The following is a 20,730-nucleotide window of genomic DNA, read 5'->3' as shown; positions in this document are numbered from 1 at the left end:
CAGGGGAGGAGCAGAGCAGCTGGAGCCCGGGAGGGGAAGTGCCCGGCCGGCGGCTGGGGTCCGGAGGCAAGGGGGCTGCCCGAAGCCGGTAGCACTGGCTCAGGCAGCTTGGCTCTTAAACAGAGCCGAAGAGTCAGGGGAGGAGCAGAGCAGCCACGGGAGAGGAAGTGCCCGGCCGGTATTTTTCCCAGACATGTTCGGCTTTTTGGCAATTCCCCCCAGATGGGGGTTTGATTACCAAAAAGCCGGACATGTCCAGGAAAAACCGGACATATGGTAACCCTATACTAGCTCCACCCCACTCGCCCATGTGGCATTTCCTTCTCCCTTTGAGGTGTTGGGCTGGTGCTTGAACTTTCCCAGCCTTTACACTCAGACAGTACAAAGATTAGGATTGCAACTGGTCTCTGTGAAGGGGCACAAGGGATTAAGGCTTCTTCCATCCCTTGCCCTACTTGCAAATCCATGGAAGGTCAGCCACAGGTAGACCCAAATAAAGCAAAACCACTGGCTGTACCCACTGACCAAAATGCTACTTTCCACTGAGATCGGACAGGATCACACTGCAACACTGAACAACACAAGAGTGAGCGCAAAAAACAATTTGTACATTATTAATTACAGAGATATGGGAAAATAAAAAAACAATGTTAACCCTACTGCAAAACAACCTACCAAATTAAATTCATTTAGGCCCAATCTATACCAGTCCACATTAGTACAAAGTTCCAGTGAAGATCCACTACATCAGCATACAACAGGGCTTGCACTGCTCCTATTTACCCCAGTAAGCTATGGAAAAGAGGGAGCAAAGTGAGGAAGGGCCAGGTTTACAGTGTACATACATAATCAAACTGTGGAATTTACTGTTACCAGAAATCGAGGCAAAGAGTTTTGAGAATTCAAAAAATGATATTGATATGAATATGTGTGCACTAATTTATCCTCGCTAGCTATTTAGGTCAAAAGTTACAAGGAAGCAACCTTCATGCTCCAGTACTTAAGGTGTATATTTACAGGGTTTAGGAATTATTTATGACATAGGAGTATTTACAGGGTGTTTCTGACTTCCCATAAACCATCGAATACAGGCCACTACAAGAGGAAAAATTCTGGAAAGAATTCTGAGCAATGATTTGCTTCAGTATGGAAGATCTTATATATTTATAACAGAGTAAATAATCGTGAACAATACAAACAGATTAAGAAGGATTTGGTTCTTTTAATTGATCGGGCTAGCCTGAGATAGCAAATCCTTCTGAATTACTAATGGAGTATTCTTAAAGCTATCTTCAAAACAGTGTAAGGATATTAGTCCAATAAAAGATATACGGTTGACTTTTTTATAATTCTCCAGAACTCTGGTAAACCTATGATTAGATATTAAAATTCTATTCACTAGTTTTTCTAATTTAATTGGAATAAATTGTTTCTGAAGTCTGTAAAGAAATCTGTTTCCACAACTATTCGGTCATCGCTCCAACAAGCCTGCCAATTTTCCGTATCTTCATAACATGAAATTCAATATATCTGCTGTCTTAGAGATTCAGTTTTTGATCAACTTTTGTCTTTAAACAGTTCCCTTCCTTCTCTTCCTCCATACTTGCAGGTGGAGAGTTGGCCAGTGAATATAAAGAATATGGAATCCTCAGTGGATTAGGGTAAAAGTTTATGATTTATCATTTTAGCTTTCCTTTTTTATCTTATTACTATTAACTTGTATTACAGTATTGTCCTGAATCATAGCCAACCTCAGGGCTCCATTGTGTTAGGTGCTGTACCTACACATAGTAACAGAGTCCTTGCCTTAAAGAACTTGCAATCTCACAGACAAAACATATAAAAAGTCTTGACATTTTATTATGGAACTCTATGCTCTACGAAGTTTTATCCCAGGCATAACCATAGTTCTTGGGACAGCTCTTTCATGGAGCTCTAACAGCCATAACCCACTCTAAAAGGGACAAGGGAGAGTGGAGTGGAGGCAGGACTACGGTCTGCACAATCCTTGATAGGAAGACCCCCACCGTGGTGCAGTTCCACTCCACGAATTACTTACAGCTGTTCCTGAATGACAAAACTGACCTCCAAAACCTCTCTTCTCCTTTCCTTTGTAGTTAGTACAGGATTTCTCCAGCTAGTTCTGTTACTTTTAGACTCCTCTATGTAAAGCAGACTTTCTGTTATATTCTTAGTAATGCTGCTCAGATATTATGACTATAGTTTTGCTTTGCTTTCTTTCAGAGCACTATTCAAATGTCTCAAAGTATTTCTTCAAACAACAGAGGAAATTAACATTATCCAACACAAATAGTCTTGAAAGACATAATACAATGGAATTCTTCAAACTTTCCATATCAAATACTATAATTTTCATTTTCTCCCATTGAATTGTATGATGGGCAGTGTCTTGTCTGCCTAACATGACCTGAATCAGCTATAGTAAGTTTATTTACCATTTAGTGTTATATAAATTATGCTTTAATCTTGTAATTTATGCTGTGTGACAGTTAGTTTGTGAAAGGAGATAGGTCCCTTTACATAGTAATGAAACATTCTCTTCCAAAAAGCAATGAAGGCTATCAATAGGGCTGATTAAACTTTTTGTGAATGTCTTCGATACCTCCAGCTAGTTTTACATAGTCAAAGTGGGACAGAAAACCTTTAATTAAATGCACATCAGTGTTTCTGTGACAGCAGATAGGAAAGGAAACAAGAACCGATATCAAAGATATAATGCCTGTATCATGAGGGGGACAAAGAGTCCTGTGGCACCTTATAGATTAACACACGTATTGGTGCAGGGGTTCTCAAACTGGGGGTCGGGACCCCTCGGGGGTCGCGAAGTTATTACATGGGGGGTCGCGAGCTGTCAGCCTCCACCCCAAACCCTGCTTGGCCTCCAGCATTTATAATGGCATTAAATATATATAAAAAAGTGTTTTTAATGTATAAGGGGGGGGTCGCACTCAGAGGCTTGCTGTGTGAAAGAGGTCACCAGTACAAAAGTCTGAGAACCCCTGTATTGGAGCATAAGCTTTCGTGGGTGAATACCCACGTCAGATGCATGTGGTAGAAATTTCCAGAGGCAGGTATAGATATGCAGGCAAGAATCAGTCTAGAGATAACGAGGTTAGTTCAATCAGGGAGGATGAAGCCCTCTTCTAGCAGTTGAGGTATGAACACCAAGGGAGGAGAAACTGCTTTTGTAGTTTCTAGCCATTCACAGTCTTTGTTTAATCCTGAGCTGATGGTGTCAAATTTGCAAATGAACTGAAGTTCAGCAGTTTCTCTTTGGAGTCTGGTCCTGAAGTTTTTTTGCTGTAAGATGGCTACCTTTACATCTGCTATTGTGTGTCCAGGGAGGTTGAAGTGTTCTCCTACAGGTTTTTGTATATTGCCATTCCTAATATCTGACTTGTGTCCATTTATCCTTTTACGCAGGGATAGTCCAGTTTGGCCGATGTACATAGCAGAGGGGCATTGCTGGCACATGATGGCATATATTACATTGTTGGACGTGCAGGTGAATGAACCGGTGATGTGGCTGATCTGGTTAGGTCCTGTGATGGTGTCGCTGGTGTAGATATGTGGGCAGAGTTGGCATCGAGGTTTGTTGCATGGATTGGTTCCTGAGTTAGAGTTACTATGGTGCAGTGTGTGGTTGCTAGTGAGAATATGCTTAAGGTTGGCGGGTTGTCTGTGGGTGACGACTGGCCTGCCTCCCAATACATCTGTTAGTGTATAAGGTGCCACAGGACTCTTTGTCACTTTTTACAGATCCAGACTAACACGGCTACCCCTCTGATACTTGTATCAAGAGGGTATTCCTTGACACCAGGGACAGGAGGAGGAAGAACTTAGTACAGTGCACACAAACTTCCTAAAACTAAGCTGACATGCTAAAATAAGTCCTTTTTTGTTATTTCCCATGAGATTGTAGCCACAGACTGCCCTCATAAAAGATTGCTGCTGTTTCATTAAAAGCTTAGTATGTGGGGGAAATGAGGCTGTCCCTAGTAAAGATGGCCAACCATTGCCTATTCTAGTTGGGAATGAAGCCAGCTGGCTACTAGGAAAGATGGCTGCCCTGTATGCTACATGTTTAGAAAAGTTTACTGCAAAGACTGACTATGATAATGTCAGAAAAACTCCACATATCAGAGTCTGCAATGTAAAACCTATAAGTGATGCTATTGGAGCTAACTTAGGGTATACACTAGAAACACTACAGTGACACAGTTGCAGTGCTGTAGCACAGATACTTACTACAGGGACAAAACGAGTTCCATCACTGTAGTAAACCCACCTCTCCAAGAGGCGGTAGCTAGATGACTGGAACAATTCTTCCATTGACCTACTGGTGTCTACACTAGGGCTTAGGTCAGCTTCATTACATCGCACAGGGTGTAAAATTTTTCACAGCTCTGAGCAATGTAGTTAAGCCAACCTAACTTTGCAGCGTATATCAGCCCTAAAATGCCTACGCTCATAATTTAAGATTGATATTACTATGAACCCAAAGAGTATTTTATAACGATCTTACAAGCAAAATTATGTTCTCTCAATTGTTTTATAAAACAAATTACAAGAAAAAAGTTCACTTTCTTGTACCATTTCACAGTTGTCTGTAGCTCTATTTTGCTAACGCAACTTCACATTGTCACATAAGCAGTTAATAACAAGGATTTAAACTCTATACTTAGCCAATAAATCTTAAGTGATCTAACTGTTTTAGGAATTCTAGGAGTGATACACTGACCAAGTTCTCTGTGACACAGAAAATAACAAGTTTAAAATCCTCTAGAGTTCACTAATTCCGCTTATCTGCTACCTCCATGCAAAACCCCAGCGGCTTCTTCAAGACTTTTTAGTGTATATGGGCCCAAGCCAATGCACACTGAAATCAACAGAAGGGATTCATGGGAGGTGGATTATACCCATCTTGCGAGTATAACTCTTTTTTGTATCAGATACTCACAGAGCCTGATGTTGTGTCCACTGAAGTTAGTAACTACAGTGGTTCAGGATCAGACCCAGAGTGAACTGCTCATGATCAACCTATACAGAAAATTAATCAGCAAAATATTTCACATAAATTAACTACAGTAAATCTTGATTTGCCATCAGACAAGGCTAAATTAATTGAGTAAATTATTTCCTATGAAAGATTCACTCAGCTCTTGTCACAAACACTGATAAGATAATGGAACCAATTGTGTTCACTACATACATCAATGGCCTGCAATAAAGAATGTGCAGTAATGTCATGTTGCTTCTACTATACAATTGGGCTAGCAGTTCAGACAAACAAGGACAAACAATTCAGAATGACTAAGATCAGGAATACTGGCATTAAATGCTTTACCTTACATTTCTTCATACTGAATTGATAATGACTTTAAGTACAAAAAAGCAAGTAAAAGGGATGCATTCACCTTGGCAATATGGCACAGAACAAGGAGATAGTAGCTGATCACATATTTATTACACATACAATTTTGAAATCTTAGGCAAAATTCTGACCTGGAGTATGTAATAAGCCAACACAATTTGATGAATAAACAGAAGTCACAAAAATGCAAGTCTCTGGAAGTTATTCTGTCCGTGTATAAGAATATAATGAGCCCAATGTTTACATTGCTACACACAATTTAGCTCATTTGATTAGAAAAACAGCATTACAGGTATTGCTGACAGCAGCCAAAGTGCTAATGGACATTATGGTCCTACTGAAGTCAATAGGAAATGGAAATTCCTTATTCTTGTCCACTCAGAGTTAAATATGATCTATGACTAAATTTTTAAATTTAGTTTTCTCTCATCACATTCACAACATTATTTGCTTCATGGTGAGTAATGGTACATTGTGACTGTGATTGGTGGAGAATAGTGCAAACATTTTATATAAATAGACAAATTTTACAACAAAATTTCTTCTGCCATGCTCAAATCCCAAATATAGCCACTTTCCGTGAACATTTTGCATTGAGAATATAAATTGTAAAGTCTGATACTAAGTATCTGAACTGAAAATAGTATATTTTATATGGGATGGAACTCTACTTAATAACAGAGGGAAGAGGTTCCTAAAACTGCTCTCCAGAACCTTTGCACAGTGGCAGTTAAACTAGCCAGACAAGGATCAGAACGCAAAGGCAGGTTTACGTGATTGGGGACTCCTTACTGAGGAGGTTAGACAGGCCTGTGACCAGGGCGGACCCAGAGAACAGAAGGGTGTGCTGTCTACCGGGCGCTAAGATACGAGATGTGGACCTGCAGCTGAAAAGCATCCTAAAAGGAGCAGGTAAGAACCCCTTGATCTTCCTTCATGTAGGAACGAATGACACGGCTAGGTTCTCGCTAGAGAGAATCAAGGGAGATTATGCCAGGCTGGGGAAGACGCTTAAGGAAATCGAGGCTCAGATCATATTCAGTGGGATTCTGCCTGTTCCTAGAGAAGGGCAGCAAAGGGGTGACAGGATTCTGATGATAAATAGTTGGCTAAGGGAGTGGTGCTATAAAGAGGGCTTTGGGATGTATGGCCAGTGGGAGGCTTTCGGGGACAGAAAACTGTTCTCACGGGACGGACTTCACCTGAGTAGGGAAGGAAATAGACTTCTGGGAGGGAGGCTGGCTCATCTCATCAAAAGAACTTTAAACTAGGAATTTGGGGGAGACGGTCGGGAGATGTCCAGTTAATCTCCACACCAGATTATAACATTGAGAGGGAGGACAATGAGATAAGAACAGATACAGCCGGGGGGAAGAGATTGGACATAAGGAGGAGGGGGGGGATGGATATTAGACTAATAGGTCATACTAGCAGTACGGGGTCCATACCAAATGGGATAACGAATGTGAGAGAGGCCAAACGGCATAAATTAAGATGTTTATACACCAATGCGAGAAGCCTAGGTAACAAAGCCTAGGTAACAAAATGGAGGAATTGGAGCTCCTGGTCCGAGAAATGAAACCGGATATCATAGGAATAACTGAAACGTGGTGGAACGGTAGTCATGACTGGAGTACAGGTATGGAAGGGTATGTGCTGTTTAGGAAAGACCGGATCAAAGGTAAAGGTGGGGGAGTAGCATTGTATGTCAATAATGAAGTAAACTGTAAAGAAATAATAAGTGATGGAATGGATAAGACGGAGTCTGTCTGGGCAATACTCACATTGGGTAAAAGAACTACTAGAGCCTCCCCTGGGATAGTGCTTGGGGTGTGCTATAGACCGCCAGGATCTAGCCTGGATATGGACAGAGAACTCTTTAACGTTTTTAGGGAAGTAAATACTAATAGGAACTGTGTAATCATGGCAGACTTTAACTTCCCGGATATAGATTGGGGAACAAATGCTAGTAACAATAATAGGGCTCAGATTTTCCTAGACGTGATAGCTGATGAATTCCTTCATCAAGTAGTTGCTGAACCGACGAGGGGGGATGCCATTTTAGATTTGGTTTTGGTGAGTAGTGAGGACCTCGTTGAGGAAATGGTTATAGGGGACAACCTTGGCTCGAGTGATCATGAGCTAATTCAGTTTAAACTAAATGGAAAGACTAACAGAATTAAATCGGAGACTAAGGTTTACAATTTCAAAAGGGCTAACTTTAATAAATTAAGGGGACTAGTTAGGGAAATGGATTGGACTAACATATTTAGGGATCTAAAGGTGGAAGGCGCCTGGAATTATTTCAAGTTGAAGTTGCAGGAGCTGTCGGAGGCCTGTATCCCGAGAAAGGGAAAACGGTTCGTAGGCAGGAGATTTACACCGAGCTGGATGAGCAAGCGTCTCAGAGGGGTCATTAAGAAAAAACAGAAAGCGTACAGGGAGTGGAAGATGGGAGGGATCAGCAAAGAAACCTACCTTATTGAGGTCAGAGCATGTAGAGATGGAGTGAGAAAAGCCAAAAGCCGTGTAGAGTTGGACCTTGCAAGGGGAATTAAAACCAATAGTAAGAGCTTTTATAGCCATATAAATAGGAAGAAAACAAAGAAAGAAGAAGTGGGACCGCTTAAGACTGTAGATGGAGTGGAGATTAAGGATAATCTAGGCATGGCACAATATCTAAAGGAATATTTTGCATCGGTATTTAGTGAGGCTAATGAAAGGCTGAGGAATAGTGGAAGCGAGACGGATGGGAATAAAGGAGTGGGGATTAACATTACTGTATCCGAGGTAGAAGCCAAACTCGAACAGCTTAACGGGACTAAATTGGGCGGACCGGATGATCTTCATCCGAGAATATTGAAGGAATTGGCACGGGAAATAGCAGGCCCGTTAGCGATCATTTTTAATGAATCTGTGAACTCGGGGGTGGTACCGTTTGACTGGAGAATAGCTAATGTGGTTCCTATTTTCAAGAAGGGGAAAAAAGGTGACCCGGGTAACTACAGGCCTGTTAGTTTAACATCTGTAATATGCAAGGTCTTGGAAAAATTTTTGAAGGAGAAAGTAGTTAAGGACCTTGAGGTCAATGCCAATTGGGACAAATTACAACACGGTTTTATGAAAGGTAGATCGTGCCAAACCAACCTGATCTCCTTCTTTGAGAAAGTAACAGATTATTTAGATAAAGGAAATGCGGTGGATCTAATATACCTCGATTTCAGTAAAGCGTTTGATACGGTACCGCATGAGGAATTATTGGTTAAATTAGAAAAGATGGGGATCGATATGAAAATCCAAAGGTGGATAAAGAACTGGTTAAAGGGGAGACTGCAGTGGGTCGTACTAAAAGGTGAACTGTCAGGTTGGAGGGAAGTTACCAGTGGAGTTCCTCAAGGTTCGGTTTTGGGTCCGATTTTATTTAATCAATTCATTACTGACCTCGGAACCAAATGTAGGAGTGGGCTGATAAAGTTTGCGGATGACACAAAGTTGGGAGGTATTGCCAATTCGGAGAAGGATCGGGATATCCTGCAGGGAGATTTGGATGATCTTGTAAAATGGAGTAATAGTAATAGGATGAAATTTAATAGTGAGACATGTAAGGTTATGCATTTAGGGATAAATAACAAGAATTTTAGTTATAAGCTGGGGACGCATCAGTTGGAAGTAACGGAAGAGGAGAAGGACCTCGGAGTCCTGGTTGATCGCAGGATGATTATGAGTCGGCAATGTGATGTGGCCGTGAAAAAAGCTAATGCGGTCTTGGGATGCATTAGGCGAGGTATTTCTAGTAGGGATAAGGAGGTGCTGGTTCCGTTATACAAGGCACTGGTGAGACCTCATTTGGAGTACTGTGTGCAGTTCTGGTCTCCCATGTTTAAAAAGGATGAAATCAAACTGGAATGGGTACAGAGAAGGGCCACTAGGATGATCCGAGGAATGGAAAATCTGTCATATGCAAGGAGACTCGAGGAGCTCGGTTTGTTTACCTTAACCAAAAGAAGGCTGAGGGGGGATATGATTGCTCTCTTTAAATATATCAGAGGGATAAATACCAGGGCGGGAGAGGAATTATTTCAGCTCAGTACTAATGTGGACACGAGAACGAATGGATATAAACTGGCCGTCGGGAAGTTTAGGCTTGAAATTAGACGAAGGTTTCTAACCATCAGAGGGGTGAAGTTTTGGAACAGCCTTCCGAGGGATACGGTGGGGGCGAAAGACCTCTCTGGCTTTAAGATTAAGCTTGATAAGTTTATGGAGGGGATGGTTTGATGGGATAAAGTGATTTTAGTCAATAGGTCAATGATGTGCCATCGCTGGTAATTAGTAACAATGGTCAATGATGGGATATTAAAAGTTACTACAGAGAACTTTTCCAGAGGGTCTGGCTAGAGAATCTTGCCCGCATGCTCGGGGTTCAGCTGATCGCCATATTTGGGGTCAGGAAGGAATTTTCCTCCAGGGTAGATTGGCAGAGGCCCTGGAGGTTTTTCGCCTTCCTCCGCAGCATGGGGCAGGGGTCGCTTGCTGGAGGATTCTCAGCGATTTGAAGTCTTTAAATCATGATTTGGGGACTTCAACAGCTGAGTCAAGGGAGAGAATTCTTCCAGGAGTGGGTGGGTCAGCTTTTGTGGCCCGCATCTTGCGGGAGGTCAGACTAGATGATCATAATGGTCCCTTCTGACCTTAGAGTCTCTGAGTCTCTGAGAACGCTCTCATACTAACTAGAGCCAAAAGCTGAACCTCACACTTAAAGAATTCACTATTGCACAATGTAAAACTCACTGGTTTTACAGATTAGGAAATATTGCATTATACAATAAATAGGGCTGTCAATTAATCGCAGTTAACTCAGGTGTACAGTGCTCACTTTATATTATTATTTTTATTACAAATATTTGCACTGTAAAGAAGACAAACAAAAGATATAGTATTTTTCAATTCGCCTCATACAAGTATTATAATGCAATCTCTTTATCGTGAATGCAACTTATAAATGTAAAATTTTTTTTACATAACTGCACTCAAAAACAAAACAATGTAAAACTTTAAAGCCTACAAGTCCACTCAGTTCTACTTCTTGTTCAGCCAATCGCTAAGATAAACAAGTTTGTTTACATTTAAGGGAGATAATGCTGCCCTCTTCTTATTTACAATGTTATCTGAAAGTGAGAACAGGAGTTCGCATGGCACTGTTGAAGCCGGTGTTGCAAGGTATTTACATGCCAGATGTGCAAAACATTCATATGTCCCTTCATGCTTTGACCACCATTCCACTGTACACTTTGTATTCTGTGTTGTAACTGAAATCAATATATTTGAAAATGTAGAAAACATCCAAAATATTTAAATAAATAGTATTCTATTATTAACAGTGTAAATACATTTAAATTAAATTAATCATAACTATTTTTTTTATCATTTGACAGCCCTTGTTGATGGGAAATATCAATTCCTGTGGGGTCCATTTCCCCTAAGCTGTGAGATTTGGAAGTGTGCGTCCCAGCCTATCAGAGAGCCATCTGTAGTAATGATCCTTGTGGGAGTAGGCTGCAAGAATGGAACTCCCCCACATCCCTTTTGTGGATCCTTCCACCAGTTTAGAGAATCGAGGATCCTCCAAGCTACAGACGCCTGCCTGGACAGACTGTGGTTGTTCGAGTGTAGACAGTTCTCAGCCATTCCTGAAGATACCAGGAATGTAGTCTTGCTAAGGGTGTCACAAACGTACTGGCTGCCATATGGCCCAGAAATTTCAGGCAAGCCCTGTGTTGTTTGTGGGCTCTGTTGTATTGTGAAATGAGGCTGGACATTGTGGCAAATCTGTCCTTTGGCAAGTATGTTCTGGCAGTGGAAGAGTCCAGAGGGGCCCCAATGAAGTCTATTAGCTGGGTGGGTGTGAGGGCAGACTTTTCCTTGTTGATGCAAAGGCCTAGTGAGTGGAACAGAGAGAGGGCTGTGCTGGTTGCTATCTGTACCTCAAGAAATGAGCAATTTTTCAGGAGCCATTCATCCAGTAGGGAAAGATAATTATTCCCATCTGGCAAAGATGGGATGTGGTGGCCAAGAGAACTTTGGTAAAGACCCTTGGGGAGGTGGAAAAGCCAAAAGGTAGGACATGATACTGTTAGTGGTCCCAGCCACTCACAAAACATAGGAAACATCTGTGCAAGGGGTGTATGGTGATATGAAAATAAATGTCCTGAAGGTTGAGGTGACAAACCAATCCCCCAGATCCAAAGACAGAATTATCACTGCTAGGGTTACCATCATGAAGCAATGAGAGCAGACAAAGGTGTTCAAGGTCCTGAGATCCAGAACTGGTCTCCCACCCATCCCCTCTCCCCAGATTTTCTATGGGATGAGAAAGTATCAGGAATAGAACCCTTTTCTGACTAAATCTGGGGGAACACATTCGATCGCTCACAGTGTTAGGAGGTATCAGAGGGGTAGCCGTGTTAGTCTGAATCTGTAAAAAGCAACAGAGGGTCCTGTGGCACCTTTGAGACTAAGCTTTCATGGGTAAGAACCTCACTTGCATCTGAAGAAGTGAGGTTCTTACCCACGAAAGCTTATGCTCCCAATACTTCTGTTAGTCTCAAAGGTGCCACAGGACCCTCTGTTGCTTTTTTTAGTGTTAGGAGGGATTGTAAGAAGGGTACCTGAAGAGGGACGGGGTAGCGAGGGGCATGAAATAAGGACGAGAACTGGATGGAATAACCTGTAGAAATCACCTCCAAGATCCACCTGTCTGAGGTGATGAGCCCCCAGGAAGATAGAAAATGAGAGATGATCCCCATAAAGGTGGAGGGGGGAAAGGTACAGCACAGGATCCAAACTAGGAGAGTGTTCATGACCCACAACCAATGGGTCAAAGGGTTTGTTTTGAGGATGTCACTTTCTGAGAGTTCACTGTAGAGCAGTGGTTCTCAAACTTTTGTAATGGTGAGCCCTTTCACAGTGCAAGCCTCTGAGTGTGACCCCCCTATATTTAACACCATTATAAATGCCGGAGGCAAAGAGGGGTTTGGGGTGGAGGCTAACAGCTCGGGAGCCCCCCATGTAATAACCTCAAGATCCCCTGAGGGGTCCCGACCTCCAGTTTGAGAACCCCTACAGAGGTTGGTCCTTTCTTAGTGAACCTGGGCTTCTTCCTAGAGAGTTCAGCTGTTCTCATGTGCTGGTAGTGGAATGTGCAAGACCACTGAGTCATCTGCAATCTACTGTATTTTTCCCTTTGCCGCAGGTGGCCCAGAGAGCATAGTGTGACCTGAGAATCTTTAAGAGAATGAAGTGACATGTGGCATCACTAAGGGCCCCTCAAAGGGAAGATCCTTGAGGGTAAGTAGGCTCCAGGAGGTGAGCTGGTCCTGGTTGAGCGTGTCTCTTGGAACCCCTCAGCAATGATGATTCATGCTCTCCCATAATTCAAAGGACCTAATGGAGTAGGAGCCTGGATGGTGCTGGGGACTCTGGATAGAGACCCTCAGGAGTCAGTATGTCAGGTGGCTCTGGAGGCAGTACTGAAGTGTGATCAGTATGCCTTCAATGTCTGGCTACAGAAGACAATACTGATGACAATTTCGGCTTGGCTCTGGAGTCCTTGAGTTTCAAAGGCACTGAGTCCGGTGCTGATGCCAGGGCCACTCTAAGCTGTTTCCCTGATTGCTTCTGGGTATGCAGCATAGTCTTCTTAGCTGGTGCTGTGGCCTTGGTACTGGAGGGGACGGATCTTCAGCTGTATCCATGTGAGAACACTAGGTCTCCTGAGACCCAGGTCAATAGGGTGACTTTCCCATTCTCTTATCCCATTCTGGAAAAAGGGGTCTTTTCTTCTTTGAGGGTTCAGACGGTGTTGAAGGACCCCCAGGGTCTTTGGTTAACCTCGCAGCAGAGATGGTTGCCAGGGCTTTCTGAGCAACTGAATTCAAAGTACAAGGGGTGAATCAGACCCCCCCGAGTCTCACAGAGTGCTTTACCAACAGGAGTTTTAGTCTGTCCTCCCTCAGTTTCTTAGATCTGCTTTAAAACCTGAGCAAATCTTACATTTGGAAAGGATGCGAGTCTGACCCTAGGCCAGTGGCTCTCAACCTTTCCAAACTACTGTACTCCTTTCAAGAGTCTGATTTGTCGTCAGTACCCCCAAATTTCACCTCAATTAAAAACTACTTGTTTTCAAAATCAGACATAAAAAAGACGTGTCACAGCACACTATTACTGAAAAATTGCTTACTTTCGCATTTTTACCATATAAATATTGTACTTACATTTCAGTACATAGTATATAGAGCAGTATAAACAAGTCACTGTCTGTATGAAAGTATAGTTTGTACTGACTTTGCTAGTGCTTTTTATGTAGCCTGCTATAAAATTAGGCAAATATCTGAGTTGATGTAACCCCTGGAAGACCTAAGTGTACCCCAGGTATGCATACCCCTGGTTGAGAACCACTGACCTAGGCAGTAGAGGCAACTTGAATGTCCATTGCCATGGGAGGGGAAAGACCTATGGCTAATCTGGCAGGGTTTGAAGCCCAGGGTGTTGGGCATAACCCATATACAAGGCTGCAGATCAAGGCCCAGATTGGGCAAAAGAAAAAGGGAAGGGAATGCCCCACCCCCCTCCTCAAAGCATAAACTGTGCTAAAGAAACAAAGAAAAAGAAAGAAAATACAAAGAAAAGAGAGGAAGATTAAGTGAGAGAGATAGCAAGCTGCATAGTTAGATAACAGACACCGCGACACTCTGTCTCAAGCCACAGGCAGTAGAGAAGTAACTGGAGGGACGGTGGGTCTGCCCACTCTCTATATACCAGAGGTGGGCAAACTACGGCCCACAGGCCACATTCAACCCACGGGACCCTCCTGTCCGGTAGGCTAGCCCCCAGCCCCTCCCCTGCTGTTCCCCCTCCCCCGGAGCCTCAGCCCGCTCTGCCGCTGGCGCAATGCTCTGGGCAGTGGGGCTGCGAGCTCCTGGGGCATCACAGTTGCAGAGCCACGGCCTGACCCGGTGCTCTCTGCTGCGCAGTGGCGTGGCTGGCTCCAGGGGCTCTGGGCAGTGCAGCTGTAACGCCGCCAGCCACCGGTGCTCCAGGCTGCGCGGTAAGGGGCAGGCGGGGTTGGATAGAGGGCAGGGGAGTTCGGGGTTGTGGTCAGGGGGTGGGGGTGTGAATGGGGGCAGGAGTTCCCAGGGGGCAGTCAGGAAGGGGGGGTTGAAGTGGCGGGGGGGCAGTCAAGGGCAGGGGTTCTGGGGGCGGTCAGGGGACGGAGAAGGGGTGGTTGGATGGGGCAGGGTCCCGGGGGGGGGGGCAGTCAGGAAGGAGAGGGAGGGTTGGATGGGGCAGTGGGGGGCAGTCAGGGGCAGGGGTTCTGGGGGCAGTCAGGAAGGAGCGGGGGGGGGGTTTGGATGGAGCGGCGGGGGGCAGTCAGGAAGGAGCTGCGGGGGGGGCGTGGAGGTTGGATGGAGCGGCGGGGGGCAGTCAGGGGCAGAGGTTCCGGAAGCGGTCAGGAATGAGAGGAGGGGTAGGATGGGGTGGCGGGGGGCAGTCAGGGGCGGGAGTTCCGGGGCGGTCAGGGGACAGGGAACAGGGGGTTGGATGGGGCAGGAGTCCCGGGGAGGCCATCAGGGGGCAAGAAGCAGGAGGGGTCAGATAGGGGGTGGTGCTGGGCCACACCTGGCTCTTTGGGGAGGGACAGCCTCCGCTAACCGGCCCTCCATACAATTTTGGAAATCCGATACGGCCCTCAGGCCAAAAAGTTTGCCCGCCCCGCTACATACCCTCGTATCGGAGCACAAGGGTGTTTAGGGTGCAGGGGTAGACCCATGGACACTGCTGATGAATGCATTTCCTGATGTGAAGTACCCACAGGGACACGATTTGAAGAAGAATATTTATTTTCCTCCATGAAAAGAACTTTATAATCTTTTTTGGGGTCCTCAATTCACTTAAAATTGATTAATTTTAAAACATCACATGCACATGTAATGAGGAACACTTGCTGTGCTAAGTCTAAAAAAATGATTTGGTAAGTCCAAAATTATAAGTAATATGCGCTTAACATACAATACTGCTCATGCACAGTATATAAATCTCTACATTTTTGTTGCACAGTCACAGTATTATTATATATCAGAGGGGTAGCCGTGTTAGTCTGGATCTGTAAAAAGCAACAGAGAGTCCTGTGGCACCTTTAAGACTAACAGATGTACTGGAGCATAAGCTTTCGTGGGTGAATGCCCACTTCGTCAGATGCATGTTATATATTATTATATATACTTTATCTTCACTATTTCAGCTATGAAATTAATTTCTAAGTCTACCACTGATTACACAGACCTGAATGTCATAATGAAAATATTTCTAAAACCACCTCCATTAAGATTTCCAAAATCTAGTGGCAAGACTTCTGCCTACATCAACCGTTCCAGCAAAAATAAAGACAACTAGCTCTTTCCTGAAACTTGTCTCTGTTACCACATTTCCTGGCTCCCATAAAACAATAAGTGATACAAGTCATAGGGTAAAAACTAAATGCTATAGCATCTACATTTCCGAGATCCGAGTTCACTTCCTCAAAGATAGTAGTGAGTGCTCCGGTATCTCAACGCTGCACTTCTTTATCCACTTCCACCACACTTTGTTTGTTATCTTCAGGCACTCACAGAACTGAAAGGTGGTTTTAAAATGTCATTGCATAGCTTTCCATCTCTCCTGAGCAACCATGCCTTCCTTTATCTCTTTTACTCACAGTATCTTTCTTCACTAGGGACTCTACCTTCCAAAAACTGTCATGAGCCTCCTTTTCTTGATTTGGTCACTTCTCCTTTGAGCACCTTTCTGTCTTTCTGTAGTGTAAACTACATTACCACACAATGAACCGGAGCTTAAAAATATAAAACGATACCATGAGTGTACGTTTTCCTCAGCTGTAACAGGCAGGAGATATCTATGAAGAATTACATATTCAACCAAGAATCAGGTGCTATTTATGCTGCAAAACTATAATGTCAAAATGTAAACACATAAAACAGAATTCCACTAATGTAATAGAAAAACTTACCCATTTGGCAATCGGACACCCCTGAGAGCTTTTTCCTTCCTTGCCAGTATAAACCACTACCTCTATTCTTACAGCACTTCCTTTTGCTCCATACCTGCATAAAATAAAAAGTTTATGAATATAAACTAGACTCCTTTTTAACACCTGTTAGTAGTTTAAACTGGGAACTGAAAAGAAACAAAATATTTATCTATTTTAAGATGTGAAAAAGCACGTTTTACATTAAAAATAAATCTGCAAATACCATTTTAAAATCCTCCTTTCTTCCTCCAACAAACTACTGCTGCTAGTGTTGTGTCATTTTGGAAATAGAAATTGTCTCTGATTTTTGTATGCAGAGAACGTGTTCTATAAGTTCATCTATTCTTTCATTATTTTGACTCCTCTCTCTATCTTAAAGAAGTGGAAGATTTGACAAATGACCAGGGAGGAGTATAAAAATAATGCTCAGGCATGCAGGAGTGAAATCATGAAGGCCAAATCACACTTGGAGTTGCAGCTAGCAAGAGATGTTAAGAGTAACAAGAAGGGTTTCTTCAGGTATGTTAGCAACAAGAAGAAAGTCAAGGAAAGAGTGGGCCCCTTACTGAATGAGGGAGGCAACCTAGTGACAGAGGATGTGGAAAAAGCTAATGTACTCAATGCTATTTTTGCCTCTGTCTTCACAAACAAGATCAGCTCCCAGTCTACTGCACTGGGCAGAACAGCATGGGGAGGAGGTGACCAGCCCTCTGTGGAGAAAGAAGTGGTTCAGGACTATTTAGAAAAGCTGGACGAGCACAGGTCCATGGGGCCGGATGCGCTGCATCCAAGGGTGCTAAAGGAGTTGGCGGATGTGACTGCAGAGCCATTGGCCATTATCTTTGAAAACTCATGGCGATCGGGGGAGGTCCCGGATGACTGGGAAAAGGCTAATGTAGTGCCCATCTTTAAAAAAGGGAAGAAGGAGGATCCGGGGAACTATAGGCCAGTCAGCCTCACCTCAGTCCCTGTTAAAATCATGGAGCAGGTCCTCATGGAATCAATTCTGAAGCACTTAGAGGAGAGGAAAGTGATCAGGAACAGTCAGCATGGATTCACCAAGGGCAAGTCATGCCTGACTAACCTAATTGCCTTCTATGAGGAGATAACTGGGTCTGTGGATGAGGGAAAAGCAGTGGATGTGTTATTCCTTGACTTTAGCAAAGCTTTTGATACGGTCTTCCACAGTATTCTTCCCAGCAAGTTAAAGAAGTATGGGCTGCATGAATGGACTATAAGGTGGATAGAAAGCTGGCTAGATCGTTGGGCTCAACGGATAGTGATCAACAGCTCCATGTCTAGTTGGCAGCCGGTTTCAAGTAGTCGGTCCTGGGGCCAGTTTTGTTCAATATCTTCATTAATGATCTGGAGGATGGCGTGGACTGCACTCTCAGCAAGTTTGCAGATGACACTAAACTGGGAGAAGTGGTAGATACGCTGGAGGGTAGGGATAGGATACAGAAGGACCTAGACAAATTAGAGGATTGGGCCAAAAGAAACCTGATTAGGTTCAACAAGGACAAGTGCAGAGTCCTGCACTTAGGACGGAAGAATCCCATTCACTGTTACAGACTAGTGACCGAATGGCTATGAAGTAGTTCTGCAGAAAAGGACCTAGGGGTTACAGTGGACGAGAAGCTGGATATGAGTCAACAGTGTGCCCTTGTTGCCAAGAGGGCTAACGGCATTTTGGGCTGTATAAGTAGGGGCATTGCCAGCAGATCGAGGGACGTGATCATCCCCCTCTATTCGACATTGGTGAGGCCTCATCTCGAGTACCGTGTCCAGTTTTGGGCCCCACACTTCAAGAAGGATGTGGAAAAATTGGAAAGAGCCCAGCGGAGGGCAACAAAAATGATTAGGGGTCTGGAGCACATGACTTATGAGGAGAGACTGAGGGAACTGGGATTGTTTAGTCTGCAGAAGAGAAGAATGAGGGGGGATTTGATAGCTGCTTTCAACTACCTGAAAGGGGGTTCCAAAGAGGATGGATCTAGACTGTTCTCAGTGGTACCTGATGACAGAACAAGGAGTAATGGTCTCAAATTGCATTGGGGGAGGTTTAGGTTGGCTATTAGGAAAAACTTTTTCACTAGGAGGGTGGTGAAGCACTGGAATGGGTTACCTCGGAAGGTGGTAGAATCTCCTTCCTTAGAGGTTTTTAAGGTCAGGCTTGACAAAGCCCTGGCTGGGATGATTTAATTGGGAATTGGTCCTGCTTTGAGCAGGGGATTGGACTAGTGACCTCCTGAGGTCCCTTCCGACCCTGATATTCTATGATTCTATTTCTGCATATATATATATATATATATATATATATATATATATTTGCCTGTCTGCCTACAGGGCTCTTGAGAACCAAATCTTGATTTCCTTGGGAGGTTTGAAAGAACCCAGCACTTGGCAAGATTGGAAATTGCTTTTGCTCTAAAAAGATGACAACATTTAGTGTTGATGCAATAGTTCAGTCCACATACATCAGAAAGAGAAGATGTGGTACAAATAATTACTGGGAGGGAAAAGAGGCGAAGGCAGACAAAGGCCAAACATAATGTCACCTGTACCAAATTATTTTCTTCTTTTATGTTTATACAATAATAAATGATTTTTATCACTATGTAGTGAACAGATTTTTCTCACCTGTTTTCCATTATTTCCCTGACAGCAGCAACACTTGGTCCTGTCCCAAGGTGTGTATAATATGGACCTTCATCTTTTTCTATAATTTGCTCTGCAGGAAGGATCAGAAAAATAAATTTGGCATTTACAAAATTTATTTACAACATTAAATAATAACCATACAAGTTTGTTACAGAATTATCCCTGGAATTAAATGCATAAAATCTTAAAGCCTTTCATCATGATTAATACATAGTATATTAATAGGCCTCTTCTTAAAGAAGCAATAAAATGCAACCTTTGTGAAATTTGCTGTCTTCCATAACCTGATAATGGACTTTTTCCTTGACATTCTAAATAAATCAACTAATAACAACAATAATATTTTGCACTTCTAGAGCACCTTCTACGAGAGATTTAAAATATTTATGAATTAAGCCTCACAATACCCCTGTGAAGTAGGGAAATTTTCTTACTTCAGTTTAGACATAGGGGAATTGAAGCATAGAGAAGTTAAACCCAGTGTCACGCAGGAACCTGCAGGAGAACTGGGAACACAACACAGATCTCCTCACTCTCTATTTGGTGCCTTATGCACAAGATCAGAATTTTAGGACCAGAATAAGAAATCAGCCCCAATGAGCATGTTTTGTTGTTTGATCTGATTTAATTCACACAAGCTGGGGACTGAATCTACCCTGCACTAACCTGCCACAGACTAACTGTATAGACCCTGCTGATGCACATTAACAGTTTGTTAATGCACTTTGATCTAGTTCATTTTCAAAGAGGACTAATCACTGAAGTTTTAATGTGCATCAGCAGAGTCCACAAGTATGGTTAGTCTGCAGCAGACTACTGCAGGACAGATTCACACCCCAGCTTCCGACAAACTTCGGGCTTGGCTACACTCGAAACTCCAAAGCGCTGCCGCGGGAGCGCTCCCGTGGCAGCGCTTTGAAGTGCGAGTGTGGTCGAGGCGCCAGCGCTGCAGGTACTCCACCTCCCCGAGGGGATTAGCTTACAGCACTGGGAGCATGGCTCCCAGTACCGGGGCACTATTTATACTGGCGCTTTACAGCGCTGTAACTTGCTGTGCTCAGGGGGGTGTTTTTTCACACCCCTGGGCGAGAAAGTTTCAGCACTATAAAGCGCCAGTGTAGCCAAGGCCTTCGGCTATGTCTACACTAGGCAGCTTTTAGGAGAGCGCTCCTGCCAACAAAGCGCTGTTCACACCAGCACTTGTCGTCAACAGAAGTTTTGTCTTTCAGGGAGGTGTTTTTTTAACACCTCTGAATGACAGAAGTTTTGTTTTTCACTTGCCAGTGTAGACAAAGCCTAACTGTTCTTGTAGACATGCCCTTAATCTTTGTCACCTGAGTGCTTTGAAAGTCTGAAAACATGAGAGAACTACATATCGTTGGTGCCACCAGTTAAGCAGTGTCAGTAAAATTCTCAACACCATATTTGTTCTGAAGGCTTCTAGACAGAACTTTATTAAACTTTTTTAATGCCACACCTTAGAACAAATCAACCAAAACAGTTACCTTGTACAGCTGTCAAAAACATTCCAACGAAACATCTTTCCATCAAAATTTGTCAATTTGTCAAAATTGAAATGTTCGGCGGA

At 43.4% G+C, this 20,730-nt stretch overlaps 1 protein-coding gene across 7 annotated transcripts in view; it reads right to left on the bottom strand.

Moving 5' to 3' along the window:
• The window catches only part of TET1 (tet methylcytosine dioxygenase 1), a 149,973-nt gene that overhangs the window by 72,967 nt on the left and 56,276 nt on the right, over positions 1–20,730 (bottom strand). For all 7 annotated transcript variants that reach the window (XR_010589493.1, XM_005297303.4, XM_065553482.1 and 4 more), the window contains 2 exons: positions 19,122–19,212; positions 16,461–16,554 (listed from right to left, as the gene is read on the bottom strand). Coding sequence is in view for 6 of the 7 variants with exons in the window: in XM_005297303.4 (XP_005297360.2) it covers positions 16,461–16,554; positions 19,122–19,212 (185 nt within the window). In the remaining variant the exon portion in view is untranslated. The remainder of the gene's footprint in view (positions 1–16,460; positions 16,555–19,121; positions 19,213–20,730) is intronic.

The sequence above is a fragment of the Chrysemys picta genome, chromosome 7 (assembly GCF_011386835.1).
Source record: "Chrysemys picta bellii isolate R12L10 chromosome 7, ASM1138683v2, whole genome shotgun sequence".
Taxonomy (NCBI): Eukaryota; Metazoa; Chordata; order Testudines; family Emydidae; genus Chrysemys; species Chrysemys picta.
The sequence above is the reverse complement of the archived record's forward strand: the minus strand, read 5'-3'. Positions and strand labels throughout refer to the sequence as shown.